Source organism: Anomaloglossus baeobatrachus, chromosome 7, assembly GCF_048569485.1.
Source record: "Anomaloglossus baeobatrachus isolate aAnoBae1 chromosome 7, aAnoBae1.hap1, whole genome shotgun sequence".
NCBI classification, from domain to species: domain Eukaryota; kingdom Metazoa; phylum Chordata; class Amphibia; order Anura; family Aromobatidae; genus Anomaloglossus; species Anomaloglossus baeobatrachus.
Genome location: NC_134359.1, coordinates 224,679,952 through 224,696,312, shown reverse-complemented (window position 1 = coordinate 224,696,312; position 16,361 = coordinate 224,679,952). Strand labels below are relative to the sequence as shown.

General features: G+C 45.1%; 1 protein-coding gene across 1 annotated transcript in view; it reads right to left on the bottom strand.

Moving 5' to 3' along the window:
- The window catches only part of CIITA (class II major histocompatibility complex transactivator), a 116,975-nt gene that overhangs the window by 59,783 nt on the left and 40,831 nt on the right, over positions 1 to 16,361 (bottom strand). The window contains exons 3-4 of the mRNA XM_075317915.1: positions 3,638 to 3,688; positions 322 to 351 (exon numbers count right to left, since the gene is read on the bottom strand). Of these exons, the coding sequence (XP_075174030.1) occupies positions 322 to 351; positions 3,638 to 3,688 (81 nt within the window). The remainder of the gene's footprint in view (positions 1 to 321; positions 352 to 3,637; positions 3,689 to 16,361) is intronic.

The following is a 16,361-nucleotide window of genomic DNA, read 5'->3' as shown; positions in this document are numbered from 1 at the left end:
CAGAAGTGTTCTTTTTTACGGCCGCCCAATTAGTGACTTTGATTGGTGTTCAGGTCAAGTCTGGGTCCCAAATCGAGCTTTGTCCAAAGTCTGGCTGATCCTGCCAAACCGAACTTCCACAGGTCCACTCATCTCTACCAGTCACCCCCTTTCTACTCCAAAACGCTCACACTGACATGTGCAGTAGAGAATAGATATTGGGTCAACCAACTGGTCTTTCTGTGGGAAGTACCCTTATCAAATACCAGTTCCTGCCTAGTAATGGTGCATGCCTACATGGTAATATGGGGGTGAGACAAAAACTATGAAAAACCAACTCACCCACTTTTGTGTATTTGCTTACAATATCATCTGAAACAGAAAATGTGCATTAGTTTTTCATACATTAATGTAAACATGAGAAGTGAAGCTACTATACAGTGTCAACCTCATGATCTTCTATAAAAAATAATGATGTGTAAGTTGGCTAGTCCGAGACATCCTTTTGTCATATGTTAAAGACCTTTCAGACCTTCTGGAAGCGTACATTTAATTGTGACTGTGCATTACATCTATATTATTATGGATTATTATCAGTATGATCGCACAGTAGGTCCAAGAGATGGACAGTCTATATTCAGTTGAATACCTTTATAGATTTCAAAGTCTGACTGACCAGTCAATTTGCCCAGATCTTGCCCTTCATTTGAGATGCTCCCTTACCAGACAGTCCTCATTTCCCAAAAAAGGTTTGGACCCAGAAAGGAGAACTGTATTAAATTTATTCTCAAGGTAAAGCATATTATCTGATGGTAAATGACTGATTGCCAACCCACTGACAAGCACTTGACACAGTTCACAATGCAAAGCAGCATTACAGTAAAACACTAAAATCATTTTCCATGGTAACTCTAAAATTAAAAGAGTATACTGACTACTGACATGCAAAGGTTTGGGCACCCCTAGTCAATTATTGTTATTTTGAACATTAAAGGGAACCTGGCAGGTCCAATATGCACCCACAACTACAAGCAGTTCTGGGTGTATACTGCTAATCCCTGTATAACCGTCTCTGTATACACTAGCATAGATAAAGAGATCTTTAGAAAAAGTATTTCTAAAGATCTTATATCTTATGCTACTGATCGAGGACAGTAGCCCCAAGGACGTTGCTTCCCTCACTAGTCGCCCCCATTAGCATGTTAGTACGTCCCTGTCGGTGTGCTAACATGCTAATGAACGGTAGCGTCACAGGATAATCTCACTCACCTCTCCGATGCCATCACATCCGATGCTGGATTTCGGCTCATTGCGCGTGACCCCAGAGTTTAGGTCATGCACACTATGAAGCCCGGTGTACGCGTCCCGGCTTCAAACTGAAGAAGTGCACATGACCAAATCTACGGGATAATGTGCACTGAGCCGAAATCCAGCATCAAGCGGCGTTTGCATCGGAGAGGTGAGTAAGATCATCCTGTGACGCTGTGCATTCATTAGCATGTTAGCACACCCACAGGGACGTACTAACATGCTAATAGGGGCGACTAGCAAGGGAAGCAACGCCCTTTGGGCTACTGCCCTCGCTCTTTAGCATACGATAAAAGATCCTAAAGAGATCTTTAGAAAAAGTATTTCTACTCTGTGCTAGTATATACAGGGGCGGTTATACAGGGATTATCAATATGCACCTAGAACTGCTCGTGGTTATGTCTGCATATTGCACCTGACAGGCTCCCTTTAAGCAAGTTGAATATGAAATGATCTCTAAAATTCATAAACTTAAAGATGACACATTTCATTTGTGTTTTAGGCAAAAATAATATTTACATATTTTACATTTTAAAAGTTACAAAGGAAAATGGGCTGATGGAAAAGTTTGGGCACCCTTGGAGATTTGTGTGCTCAGATTACTTTGACCAAGGTTTCAGACATTAATTAGCCTGTTAGGGTTTGTTAATGGTTAGGAAAGGCCAAGTGATGCAAATTTCACAGCTTTATAAAAAACAATCCTCTGCTAACCTTGTGCGAAAAAACAGCAGCCATGGGTTCTTCTAAGCAGCTGCCTAGCACTCAAAAAATGAAACCGGGGGCCCACAAAGTAGAAGAGGGTATATGAAGATATCAAAGTGTTTTCAAGTTGCCCTTTCCTCAGTTCATAATGTAATTAAGAAATGGCAGTGAACCGGAAGTGGAGGTCAAGACAAGGTCTGGAAGACCAAGCAAAATTCCTTTGAGAGCTGCTTGTAAGATTGCTACAAAGGAAAATCAAAACCCCTACCTGACTGCAAAAGACCTTCAGGAAGATTTAGGCATGTACATTGTTCTGCTATTAAGAAACACCTGCACAAATATGGCCTTCATGAAAGAGTCATCAGAAGAAAACCTGTCCTGCATCCTCACCATAAAATTCACCATCAGAAGTATGCAAACATCTAAATTAGCCTGATACATTTTAGAAATAAGTTCTATGGACCTATGAGGTTAAAACAGAACTCTTTACCCACAATAATCAAAGGTATGTGTAAAGAAAAAAGGGCACAGAATTTCAGGAAAAGAAGGTATCGCCAACCATTAAGCATGGGGATGGATCAATCATACTTTGGGTTGTGCTGCAGCCAATGGCACGGGGAAAATGTCACTGGTACAGGCAAAAATGGATTCAAGGAAATTTCAACAAATTCTTAATGGAAATACAACACCATCTGTAAACAGCTGAAGTTGATAAGAGGATGGCTTCTACAAAAGCATAATGATCCTAAACACACGTCAAAATCCACAATAGACAATCTGAAAAAGCGCAAGGTGAATATTTTACAATGGCTCTCACAGTCCCCTGTTCTGAACATCATTAAAAATCTGTCACTAGACCTTAAAAGAGCAATGCATGCAAGATGACCAAGGAATCTCACAGAACTGGAAGACTTTTCCAAGGAAGAACGGATGGAAATCGCTCAAAAAAGAATAAAAGACTCTTGGCTGGTTACAGAAAGTGTTTACAAGCTGTGATACTTGACAAAGGAGGTGTTACTAGGTACTAACCATGCAGGGTGCCCAAACTTTTGCATCAACCCATAATCCTTTTTTGTTAATTTAAATATGTAAAAGATGAAAATAATTATTATTATTTTTTGCTTAAAATACAAGGAAAATGTGCCAACTTTACCTTGATGCCTTTGAGAGATCATTTAATCTTCATTGCTTAAGTGTTCGCAATAACAGTAATTTTAACCAGGAATGCCCAAACATTTACATGCCACTGTATATTGGGGGGCATTGTTTAAAAATTTTACAGGAATATGCTGCAACTCACAAAACCCTTGTCCCTTTATTTCCCATCGCTCTATGGCCCACGTTATGCTTGCACTGTTATTGGGAGATTGTGCGGCTTTTTTTCTATATAATTGTACTGTCGTCACAGTGTTAGAAAAACAATCACCTAACCAATGAGAATTAGTTACACAGGAAATTTTAATTTGAAGTGTCATTCCTGCAAAGTGTGAATGGGATTTTATTGATATAAAACATTCAATATTACAATTTCTTAATAAAGTTACATATCAAGTTAAAGCATTTAATGTACTTATTCCAGAACTGATGTCCTGCTGTAACTCATGCAGGATTGTTATATCTAGAGAACTATGTTTTATTGGCCTCTTACCTGTTAACAGGTCTTTGCAGTCTGGGAAATCTAATGGCATATCTTCCAAATCTAGAAAAAAGTAAGATGTTAATGTCTTAGATTTTCTACATGTTGCTGAACTCAATCTTCAGTTTCTGCTCATTAAAGATAGACTCAATTATAGAATAACCATAAACGTTGGTGGACTAGTCATTCACCATAAACTGCAGATCAGCAGGCAATGGTGGCTAAGTGGTTAATAAACCATGTGCTATTTAGTGCTGATGAGATGGTGTGTTACCTTCCACTGTCCTATGTAGCAAAGATGTGTAGAGATGGAGAGTGACTACTGAACCCATGAGACCTACTGCTCACAGCTAGCCAGGAAAATTGGTTAGGTAACACAATGGGCATGAGTATAATGTAAAATGTGTAGTTTCATGTTCCATAGTCTACTACCTGTACAACTCTGCTCAGAAGAAAAGCATTAAAACCTGTCTCAGCTTCCCATAAATGTGTAGCAGAATGATGATATGCAAATAGCTTGTTCAGATAAAAAGAGGACTCTAGCGATCCTTAAAGACAATATCAACCCATTAACAAGCCTTGCCACATAACCTAGGATAAGAAGCCAAATCAGAAACCCTCAGACATATGTTTCATGATGTGTGCCCCCTCATCAATGTAAAGAAAGAGATTGATTTAGCTGGGGAAGAGGCCTCTGACAAGAAGTCAATGGGGTCAAGTTTTTCCTTCTAGAGAGCATCAAGTCAGCGTAGAGAGACTTATAGACCATGCAATGCTGTCCTGGGAATCTCACCTGGCCAAATCAGAGCTCCTACTTTGCACTGATGAGGGGCAAACACCCCAAAGAATGTGTCTGCAAATGGATTTTTTTGGTTTGGCTTCTTATCCTACGTCATCTGGCCAGGCTCTTTAAAAGGACAATACTGACTTTTACTAGGACTGCTATTTCCTATAAGTGACACTAGAGTTTAAGTCATATTCTTCTCTGAAGAGGCTATTTCCAGATTTAAGGGCACTTTACACACAGCGACATCGCTAGCAATGTCGCTGGTGAAAGCACCCGCCCCCGTCGGATGTGCGTCACGGGCAAATCGCGCTTCCCGTGGAGCACAACATCGCTAGGAACGTTCACACGTACTTACCTGCCTAGCAACGTCGCTGTGGCCGGCGATCCGCCTCCTTTCTAAGGGGGCGGTTCATGCGGCATCACTAAGCAGCCATCCAATAGAAGCGGAGGGGCGAAGATGAGCGGGCGGAACATCCCGCCCACCTCCTTCTTTCCTCATTGCCGGCGGCCGCAGGTACGATGTAGTTCCTCGTTCCTGCGGTGTCACACATAGCGATGTGTGCTTCTGCAGGAACGACGAACAACCTGTGTCCTGCAACAGCAACGATAATTGAGATTAGAACGACATGTCAACGATCAACGATTAGGTGAGTAATTTTGATCGTTAATGGTCGTTCCTGCGTTTCACACGCAACGACGTCGCTAACGAGGCCGGATGTGCGTCATGAATTCCGTGACCCCAACGACATCTCGTTTGCGATGTCGTTGCACGTAAAGCCTGCTTTAGGGTATGTACAGTGCTGGCCAAAAGTATTGGCACCCCTGCAATTCTGTCAGATAATACTCAGTTTCTTCTTGAAAATGATTGCAATGTCAAATTTTTTGGTATTATTAACTTCATTTATTTTGCTTGCAATGAAAAAACACAAGAGAATGAAACAAAAATCAAATCATTGATCATTTCACACAAAACTCCAAAAATGGGCCAGACAAAAGTATTGGCACCCTTAGCCTAATACTTGGTTGCACAACCTTTGGCCAAAATAACTGCGAACAACCGCTTCCGGTAACCATCAATGAGTTTCTTACAATGCTCTCCTGGAATTTTAGACCATTCTTCTTTGGCAAACTGCTCCAGGTCCCTGAGATTTAAAGGGTGCCTTCTCCAAACTGCCATTTTGAGATCTCTCCACAGGTGTTCTATGGGATTCAGGTCTGGACTCATTGTTGGCCACTTTAGTAGTCTCCAGTGCTTTCTATCAAACCATTTTCTAGTGCTTTTTGAAGTGCGTTTTGGGTCATTGTCCTGCTGGAAGACCCATGACCTCTGAGGAAGACCCAGCTTTCTCACACTGGGCTCTACATTATGCTGCAAAATTTGTTGGTAGTCTTCAGACTTCATAATGCCATGCACACGGTCAAGCAGTCCAGTGCCAGAGGCAGCAAAGCAACCCCAAACTATCAGGGAACCTCCGCCATGTTTGACTGAAGGGACCGTGTTCTTTTCTTTGAATGCCTCTTTTTTTTCCCCTGTAAACTCTATGTTGATGGCTTTTCTCAAAAAGGTCTACTTTTATCTCATCTGACCAGAGAATATTCTTCCAAAACGTTTTAGGCTTTCTCAGGTAAGTTTTGGCAAACTCCAGCCTGGCTTTTTTATGCCTCGGGGTAAGAAGTGGGGTCTTCCTGGGTATCCTACCATACAGTACCTTTTCATTCAGACGCCGACAGATAGTACGGGTTGACACTGTTGTACCCTTGGACTGCACGGCAGCTTGAACTTGTTTGGATGTTAGTCGAGGTTCTTTATCCACCATCTGCACAATCTTCTGTTGAAATCTCTCATCAATTTTTCTTTTCCTTCCACATCTAGGGAGGTTAGCCACAGTGCCATGGGCTTTAAACTTCTTGATGACACTGCGCACCGTAGACACAGGAACTTTCAAGTCTTTGGAGATGGACTTGTAGCCTTGAGATTGCTCATGCTTCCTCACAATTTGGATTCTCAAGTCCTCAGACAGTTCTTTGGTCTTCTTTCTTTTCTCCATGCTCAATGTGGTACACACAAGGACACAGAAAAGAGGTTGAGTCAACTTTAATCCATGTCAACTGGCTGCAAGTGTGATTTAGTTATTGCCAACATCTATTAGGTGCCACAGGTAAGTTACAGGTGCTGTTAATTACACAAATCAGAGAAGCATCACAAGATTTTTCAAACAGTGCCAATACTTTTGTCCACCCCCTTTTTTATGTTTGGTGTGGAATTATATCCAATTTGACTTTATGACAATTTTGTTTATTTTTTTTCATTGAAGACAAATTAAATGAAGATAATAATAACAAAGAATTTGTGATTGCAATCATTTTCAGGAAGAAACTGAGTATTCTCTGACAGAATTGCAGGGGTGCCAATACATTTGGCCAGCACTGTATACACGCTGCAGAGTTGGTGCAGAAAAACTCACCAAAAAAATGCAGAAAATCGCATGTGTTTTTGGTGTGTTTTCAGTGCATTGTTTTCCATTTTTTTATAAAGTCAATGGCTGCAAGGGCTAAAAAAACGCAGGAAAAAACAGAACAACAATTGACATGCTGCAGATATTTTCTGCACCAAATCAGCAAGGAAAAAAAAAACAACACAGCACTTCAGAAACCTCATAGACCTTTTACTTTACCTTTTACTTTGCTTAGGATAGATCTGTAGATTTTGGCGCAGATTTCTAAAAAACAATGCATCAAAAAACACACCGTGTGCACATAGCCTTAAATTGCCAGAGGAGCACTACATCGTCTATAAGTCTCCCTACATGAAGTTGGCACTCTCCACAAGGAGAATCTTTACCCCTTGGACAATGGTGAATCACTCATCTGAGAAGTAAGTCAGGCTATGGAAAAAAGTATGACTATAGCATTGTAATACAGTTATGTTGACATGGACTTGCTAAAATCCTGCCTTGGCTTTACCAAGTTTATGAATTGGTGAATGATCACAATATGCAACATTGATTTCTCAGGAAATATAATATATACTAAATGTAACAATAAAAAAATATGTTACATAGTGACCATTCAATCTCAAGGCGCCTACAGGGTGGTACAGATTAGGGGATTTGATCTAACTCACTACGACAACCTCCAAGGGTAGATTCAGTAGATTCAGAAAAATATACTGCAAATACTGATGTGTTGGCAGGAAAAATGCTTCATGTTCTTTTCTCCATACATAGGGGGAAAATGCTGCAAAATTGCTGAAGGAATTGACATAATGCAGATTTGAATCTGCTTGAAATCCGCAAGGAAAAAATAAGCAGCGGTGTGTAAGTTCTCAGAAATCTCATTCACTTTACTGGTTCTGTAAAATGCTGCAATTTTTCTGCAACAAAATCGTGCGGGAAAAAAACACATTTAAAAAGCAACGTGTGCACATACCCTTTAGTTGTATTAAAAAAACTGCACACATAACTATTCAGTAAATGTGATTCTAATTTAGCATGAATTTTAGCATTTCCTTCAATATACTTCCTTCTCTTATCCAGAAGGAACTTAGAAGTCCATTATTTTAATTACAATGGCACTGAAGAAGTTTAACCCCTTCACGACCGGCCGATTTCTCGCTTTCCGTTTTTTTTTCGCCATTCTTTTTCTGAGAGACGTAACTTTTTTATTTTTCAGTCAATATGGTCATGTGAGGGCTCATTTTTTGCGGAACGAGCTGTACTTTTAAATGAAACCATAAGTTTTACCATATAGTGTACTGGAAAACGGCAAAAAAATTCCAAATGCAGAAAAATTGCAAAAAAAGTGCGATAGCACTATTGTTTTTGAGATATTTTATTCACTGTGTTCACTATATGGTAAAACTGATGTGTGGGTGTGATGCCTCAGGTCAGTTCGTAGACACCAAACATGTATAGATTTACTTTTATATAAGGGGTTAAAAAAAAAATCGAAAGTTTGACCGAAAAAAGTGGCGCACGTTTTACGCCATATTCCGTGACCCGTAGCGTTCTCATTTTTCGGGATCTATGGCTCAGTGACGGCTTATTTTTTGCGTCTCGAGCTGACGTTTTTAACGGTACCATTTTTGCGCATATGCTACGTTTTGATCGCCTCTCATAGCATTTTGCGCAAAAGTTGTGGCGACAAAAAAAGTCGTTTTGGCATTTGGAATTTTTTTGCCGCTACGCCGTATACTGATCAGATTAATTGATTTTATATTTTGATAGATCGGGCGTTTCTGAACGCGGCGATACCAAATGTGTGTATATTTTTTATTTTTTAAACCCTTTAATTTTCAATGGGGTGGATGGGGGGTGATTTGAACTTTTAGGGGTTTTTTTTAATTTTTTAAAACTTTTTTTATCTTTTTTTTTTTTTATTTTACTAGTCCTCCTAGGGGGCTATTGCGATCAGCATTCCAATCGCTCTGCACTATCTGCTGATCACAGCTATACAGCTGTAAACAGCAGATACGCTCTCTTTCTCTTTTGCTGTGCCGCTGGCACAGCGAAAGTGAAAGCAATTCATGTGCAGTACAGGAGTCATCACATGAACCTGTGCTACCATGACAACTATCGGAAGTCACGTGATCGCGTCACGTGACTTACGGTATCGGGCGGTAAGTAAAAGTTTACTGCGATCGCGCTTATAATGGCGCTGTCACATATTGACAGCGCCATTTAAGGGGTTAAACGGCACAAGCAGATAACGATTCTGCTCGTGCCTAGCAGGCACACATCTCAACTGTGAAAATCAGCTGAGATGTGCGCCGATCGTGGCATGCTGCCGCCGGCAGACCGCGGGCAGTAACATTATGACCGCTAGGACGTAATTTTTCGGCCCGCGGTCGTTAAGGGGTTAAAGGGAACCTGTCACCAGATTTGGAGACTATACACTGTGTTCCAAATTATTATGCAAAAAGAGTTTAGGAGTGATAAGGTTAGAAATGTTTTGTTTGTCAGTTAAAGTCATTGGTGGTGATGTGTGTCAGGGCTCTTTATATCACTGAAAGCAATTGCAGAGACCTGTGCACATTAGTTTGGCAGGTGTGTCCAAATAAAGGCAAGACTACTTAAGAAGGCTGTTCCACATTATTAAGCAGCCTACATTTTTTGCCAAAATGGGAAAGAAAAAGGATGTGTCGGCTGCTGAGAAGCAACAAATTGTGGAGTATTTAGGTCAAGGCATGACTACAATCAACATTTCCAAGACACTTCATCGTGATCATCGCACAATCAAGAAGTATGTAGCTGATTCACAGCACACACGTGTGCGTGCTGATAAAGACAAATTGAGGACTCTTTCCAACAGGCAATTGCATCAGGTTAAAAGAGCAGCTGCTAAAATGCCTCGTCATAGCAGCAGACAAGTTTTTTGAAGCTGCTGGTTCCTCCAACGTCCCCCGAACAACAAGATGCAGGGTCCTTCAGAGGTTTGCAGCTGTGCGTAAGCCATCCTGTCGCTACCTCTATCCACTGCACACAAGCAGAAACGGCTCCAGTGGGCCAAACGATACATGAAGACTGACTTCCAAACTGTTTTGTTCACCGATGAGTGCCGAGCAACGCTCGATAGTCCAGATGGATGGAGTGGAGGATGGCTGGTTGATGGACACCCCATGAAAACACGGCTAAGGCGCCAACAAGGAGGAGGTGGAGTAATGTTTTGGGCTGCAATCATGGGGAGAGAGATTGTCGGCCCCTTTAGGATTCCTGAAAGGGGTAAAGATGAACTCCATAATCTATGTGGAAATTCTAAAACAGCACTTCTTGCCATGGTTCAAGAGAAGAACCGTGCATTCTGCAGCAAGATCATTTTCATGCATGATAATTCACCATCTCATGCTGCAAATAACACATCTGCATCTCTGGCTGCTATGAGCATAAAAGAGGACAAACTTATGGTGTGGCCACCATCTTCCCCTGACCTCAACCCCATTGAGAACCTCTGGAGCTCATCAAAAGGAGTGTCTATAATGGCGGAAGGCAGTTCACATCTAAGCAACAGCTCTGGGAGGGTATTCTGTCCACATGCAAAACAATTGAAGCACAAACCATCCAAAAACTGACAAATTCAATGGACGAGAGTTCAGAAGCTTCTTTCAAACAAGGGGTCCTATGTGCAAATGTAACATCACCTAGAATTAAGTTTTGACTTGAAAACTGTTTGATTTCATTTTGTAATAAGCTGATAATGCTTAGAATTTCACAATTGACCATTTTGTTTTTCAAAATAAAAATAAAAATAAGGTTGAAAACTCTGCTGTGCATAATAATTTGGAACAAGCATTTTGAGTGCATTTTGAGTGTTTATTATTTTTAAAAATATACTGTTTTCATAGGCAGTTTGATCAAAAACATTTCAATTATACTCGAATAGTAGATGACTGGAAAATAACAATGACTGCAATTCATAAAGTTAATTTTGGAAAATATGAAAAAATATTTTTTGCATAATAATTTGGAACACAGTGTAAGCTGCGACCACCATTAGTGGGCTCTTATATACAGCATTCTAACATGCTGTATATAAGAGCCCAGGCTGCTGTGTAGTACGTAAAAAGCATCTTTGCAATACTCACCTAACAGGCGGTGTAGACCGGTCAGATGGGTGTCTCCATTCTCTGGTACCGGCGCCTCCTCTTTTGGCCATCTTCGTCCTCCTTCTTCTGAAGCCGGGGTGCATGATGCGTCCTACATCATACACACTAGCCGACATTGAGGTGCCGCACAGGCGCACTACAATACTTTGAACTGCCCTGCTCAGGGCAGATCAAAGTGCGCCTGTGCAGGACCTCAATTACGGCTATTGTGGATGATGTAGGACGCGTCATGCACCTTGGCTTCAGAAGAAGGAGGACGAAGATGGCCAAAAGAGGAGGCGCCGGTACCGGAGAATGGAGACACCCATCCGACCAGTCTGCACCACACCACCCCTTAGGTGAGTATTATGAAGTGATTTTTACATACTACACAGCAGCCTGGGCTATTATATACAGCATGGTAGAATGCTGTATATAAGAGCACACTGGTGGTTGCCGCAGCTTATAGGCCCCAAATCTGGTGACAGGTTCCCTTTAACATAGTAATGCAGTTCTGACACAAGGAAGTAGGATATGAAAAATTATTTCCCTCTTTCATTTAATCATGATAAACACGTAATAAGTAAATAGTTAGACTTTGTACAGGTCAAAACACACTAAAAACATAAACTGAACAAAAGTATTGGAAAACACGTAGCAATCATTGAATGAGGGGTTTTCAAGCAGTCCGATTGCAACAAGTGTACAAAATCCGGCCCCTCGCCCTGCAGCTACTAACACTAGTGAATTAACCCCTTCACGACCATGGACGGAAAGATCCGTCCTTGTGCCCTGGGCCTTAACGACCAAGGACGGATCTTTCCGTCATGGCGGAATCGCGGCACCGGAGCCTCCGGTGACTGCAATATGTTAACAAAAACCGCAGATTCGGGGAGGAGGGGACCTGTTCCTGACCTTAGGAGGGGTGGTGCCTCCTCCCCGGACCTACGGAGGCTGTGATTGGCTGACGAACGCCGCTCAACCAATCACAGCCACTGTAATGTTCCAGCCATTTAAAATGACTGAAACATTGAAATCCAGCCCTGGCCAGTGCAGCTGTAGCACTGGCCATTGGCTGGAGCTGGGTGACCTCACTGGATCACCCTCCCCCAGCTCCAATGCTCTGATTGGAGAGATCGGCCTTGTGACCGATTTCTCCAATCACAGTGGACCTGTTGCCGGTGACCGCCCCCATCAGCTTCACTTGTCCCTGCAGCACGCCAGCACACTGAGCACAGTGAGTGTACACAGTGCAATGGCAGGGCGACAAGCTCCGGTCCCATGCTGTTATGAGACCGGAGCATGGGACCCGGAAGTTGCCGCGCTGCCATTGCACTGTACGAAAAGCGTCCCGATCCGCCGCCGCCGCTGCCCTCCGCGATCTGCCACCTGTCTCCCCGATCTCCTGCCCTCACCCCCACACCTCCCGATCCGCTGCCGCCACCGCTCCCCCCAATCTGCTGCCCGGCCCCTCACCTCCGTGCAGCAGATCGGAGGGAGCGGTGGCACTATGACAGATGGAGGAGGACAGGGATCGTGCACCCTATCCTCCTCCATCTGTCATAGTGCCACCGCTCCCTCCGATCTGCTGCCCGGCCCCTCCCCCTCGTGATCGGTGCCCGCCCCCTCCCCTCCGTGTTATGCTGCTCGCCCCCTCCCCTCCGTGATGTGCTGCTCGCCCCCTCCCCTCCGTGATGTGCTGCTCGCCCCCTCCCCTCCGTGATGTGCTGCTCGCCCCCTCCCCTCCGTGATGTGCTGCACGCTCCCCCCACCTCTCACCCCCGTGGTCAGCTACCCGCCCCCTCCCCTGTCACCGCCGTGATGTGCGCTCCCTCCCCTGTCACCGCCGTGATGTGCGCTCCCTCCCCTGTCACCCCCGTGATGTGCGCTCCCTCCCCTGTCACCGCCGTGATGTGCGCTCCCTCCCCTGTCACCGCCGTGATGTGCGCTCCCTCCCCTGTCACCGCCGTGATGTGCGCTCCCTCCCCTGTCACCGCCGTGATGTGCGCTCCCTCCCCTGTCACCGCCGTGATGTGCGCTCCCTCCCCTGTCACCGCCGTGATGTGCGCTCCCTCCCCTGTCACCGCCGTGATGTGCGCTCCCTCCTCTGTCACCGCCGTGATGTGCGCTCCCTCCCCTGTCACCGCCGTGATGTGCGCTCCCTCCCCTGTCACCGCCGTGATGTGCGCTCCCTCCCCTGTCACCGCCGTGATGTGCGCTCCCTCCCCTGTCACCGCCGTGATGTGCGCTCACTCCCCTGTCACCACCGTGATGTGCGCTCCCTCCCCTGTCACCGCTGTGATGTGCGCTCCCTCCCCTGTCACCACCGTGATGTGCGCTCCCTCCCCTGTCACCGCCGTGATGTGCGCTCCCTCCCCTGTCACCGCCGTGATGTGCGCTCCCTCCCCTGTTACCGCCGTGATGTGCGCTCCCTCCCCTGTCACCGCCGTGATGTGCGCTCCCTCCCCTGTCACCGCCGTGATGTGCGCTCCCTCCCCTGTCACCGCCGTGATGTGCGCTCCCTCCTGTCACCGCCGTGATGTGCGCTCACTCCCCTGTCACCACCGTGATGTGCGCTCCCTCCCCTGTCACCGCCGTGATGTGTGCTCCCTCCCCTGTCACCGCCGTGATGTGCGCTCCCTCCCCTGTCACCGCCGTGATCTGTGCTCCCTCCCCTGTCACCCCCGTGATCTGTGCTCCCTCCCCTGTCACCCCCGTGATGTGCGCTCCCTCCCCTGTCACCGCCGTGATGTGCGCTCCCTCCCCTGTCACCGCCGTGATGTGCGCTCCCTCCCCTGTCACCGCCGTGATGTGCGCTCCCTCCCCTGCCACCGCCGTGATGTGCGCTCCCTCCCCTGTCACCGCCGTGATGTGCGCTCCCTCCCCTGTCACCGCCGTGATCTGTGCTCCCTCCCCTGTCACCCCCGTGATCTGTGCTCCCTCCCCTGTCACCCCCGTGATCTGCTGTCCACTCTCCCTCCACCTCTCACCCCCGTGATCTGCGCTCTGCTCACCTGTCTCCCCCGTGATCTGCGCTCTCTCACCTCTCACCCCCGTGATCTGTGCTCCCTCACCTGTCACCCCGTGATCTGCTGTCCGCTCTCCCACACCGCTCACCCCCGTGATCTGTGCTCTGCTCACCTGTCTCCTCCGTGATCTGTGCTCTGTTCACCTGTCTCCTCCGTGATCTGCGCTGCGCTCCCTCCCCCACCTCTCACCCTCCCCGATCTGCTGCCTCCTTCATCTCCTGTGATCCAGCTGCCTAGATCCATCCTGTAGGGTAACTATCCCCAATCTCACCTCCCACTCCCCTTCCCACCCATCCCCCCCACCCGCTCCCTCCCCCATCCTCTGCCGCTCCTGCATCCACTGCGCCCTCTCCCATCCGCCCCCACCCTATCCCAGCCGCCGTCTCACAATCACAGATGCTCCCTTTATATGCCGCTGCCCCCCCATCTGCTGCCGCCCCCCCCCATCTTCCGCTGTTTTTTTTTTCTATGCCATGGGGGTCTAGTTTCCAAAATGGGGTCACATGTGGGGGAGCTCCACTGTTTCGGCACCTCAGGGGGTCTCCAAACAGCATGGAATACGCTAATTATCCCAGACAATTTTGCGTTTGAAACGTCAAATGACGCTCCTTGCCTTCCGAGCCCTGCTGTGCGCCCAAACATTTTATTTCCACCACATATGAGGTATCTGCGTACTCAGGAGAAATTGCACAATACATTTTATGGTGCAATTTTTCCTGATACCCTTGTGAAAAAAAAGCTACCTGGTTGAAGTAACAATTTTGTGGTAAAAAAGTTTTTTTTTATTTTCACAGCTCAACTCTATTAACTTTTGTGAAGCCCCCAGAGGCTCAAAGTGCTCAATAAACATCTAGATAAATTCCATGAGGGGTCTAGTTTCCAAAATGAATGGGGTCACATGTGGGGGAGCTCCACTGTTTCGGCACCTCAGGGGCTCTCCAAACGCAACATGGTGCGGCTAACGATTCCAGCTAATTTTCTGTTCAAAAAAGTCAAATGGCGCTCCTTCCCTTCCGAGTCCTGCCGTGTGCCCAAACAGTGGTTTTTCGCCACATATGAGGTATCTGCGTGTTCAGTAGAAATTGCCTAACAAATTTTGGGGGTTCATTTAATCCTGCTACCCTTGTGAATATGCAATATTTGAGGCTAAATTAACATTTTTGTTGCAAAAAGTAAAATGTTCATTTTTTCCTTCCACATTGCTTTAGTTACTGTGAAGCACCTGAAGGGTTAATAACCTTGTTGAATGTGGTTTTGAGTAGCCTGAGGGGTGCCGTTTTTGGAATGGTGTCACTTTTGGGTGTTTTGTGTCATGTAGACCTTTCAAAATTGCTTCAAATGTGATGTGGTCCCTAAAAAAAGTGGCTTTTTTTTTGGCTGAGAAATTGCTCATAAACTTTGAACCCCTATAACTTCCTTAAATTTTTTTTTTTTTCCCCCAAAATTGTTCTGATGTAAAATAGACATGTGGGAAATGTTATTTATTAATTATTTTGTGTCATATGTCTCGTTGGTTTTAGAGCATAAAAATTCAAAGTTTGAAAACTACAAAATTTTCAAAATTTTCGCGAAATTTCCGTTTTTTTCACAAAGAAATGCAAAAAATATCGGCCTAAATTTACCACTAACATGAAGCCCAATATGTCACGAAAAAACAATCTCAGAATCACCGGGATCCGCTGAAGCGTTCCAGAGTTATAACCTCATAAAGAGACACTGGTCAGAATTGCAAAAAATGGCCTGGTCTTTAGGGTCAAAATAGGCTTGGGGCTGAAGGGGTTAATGGCTAATTCTAAAGAGTTTAAGCATGGTGGTGCAATATAATGTTACCACTGTAACAAGTCAGTTCTTCCCTCTTATATATCCCACGATCATCTGTGAGTGGCATGTTCAATAGTAGAAACATTTAACAACCACAGCAATCCAGTTAACCTAAATTTGCACAGCGGGGTCACTAAGGGCTGAGGTGCATTATGCATAAAAATCGCCAACACTCTACAGACTCAATAAATGCAGCGTTACAAACCTCCTCTGGAATTAACATCAACACAAAAACTGTGCTGGGAACTTCATGAGATGGGTGTCCATTGTCGAGATGCTGCATGCAAGCTTGCATCACCAAGCATAATGTCAACTGTCTGATGGATGTGGTGTAAAGCAGCCCCCACTGGACTCTGGAGCCGTGAAAACATGTTCTGTGGAGTAACAGATCACACATTTCTATCTGGCAGTTTGATGGACGAGTCTTGGTTTGAAGAATGCCAGAGGAACATAAAGTTTGGTGGTGGAGGAATAATGCTATTGAACTGCTGTTCAGAGGTTGGCTTAGGCCTCTAAGTC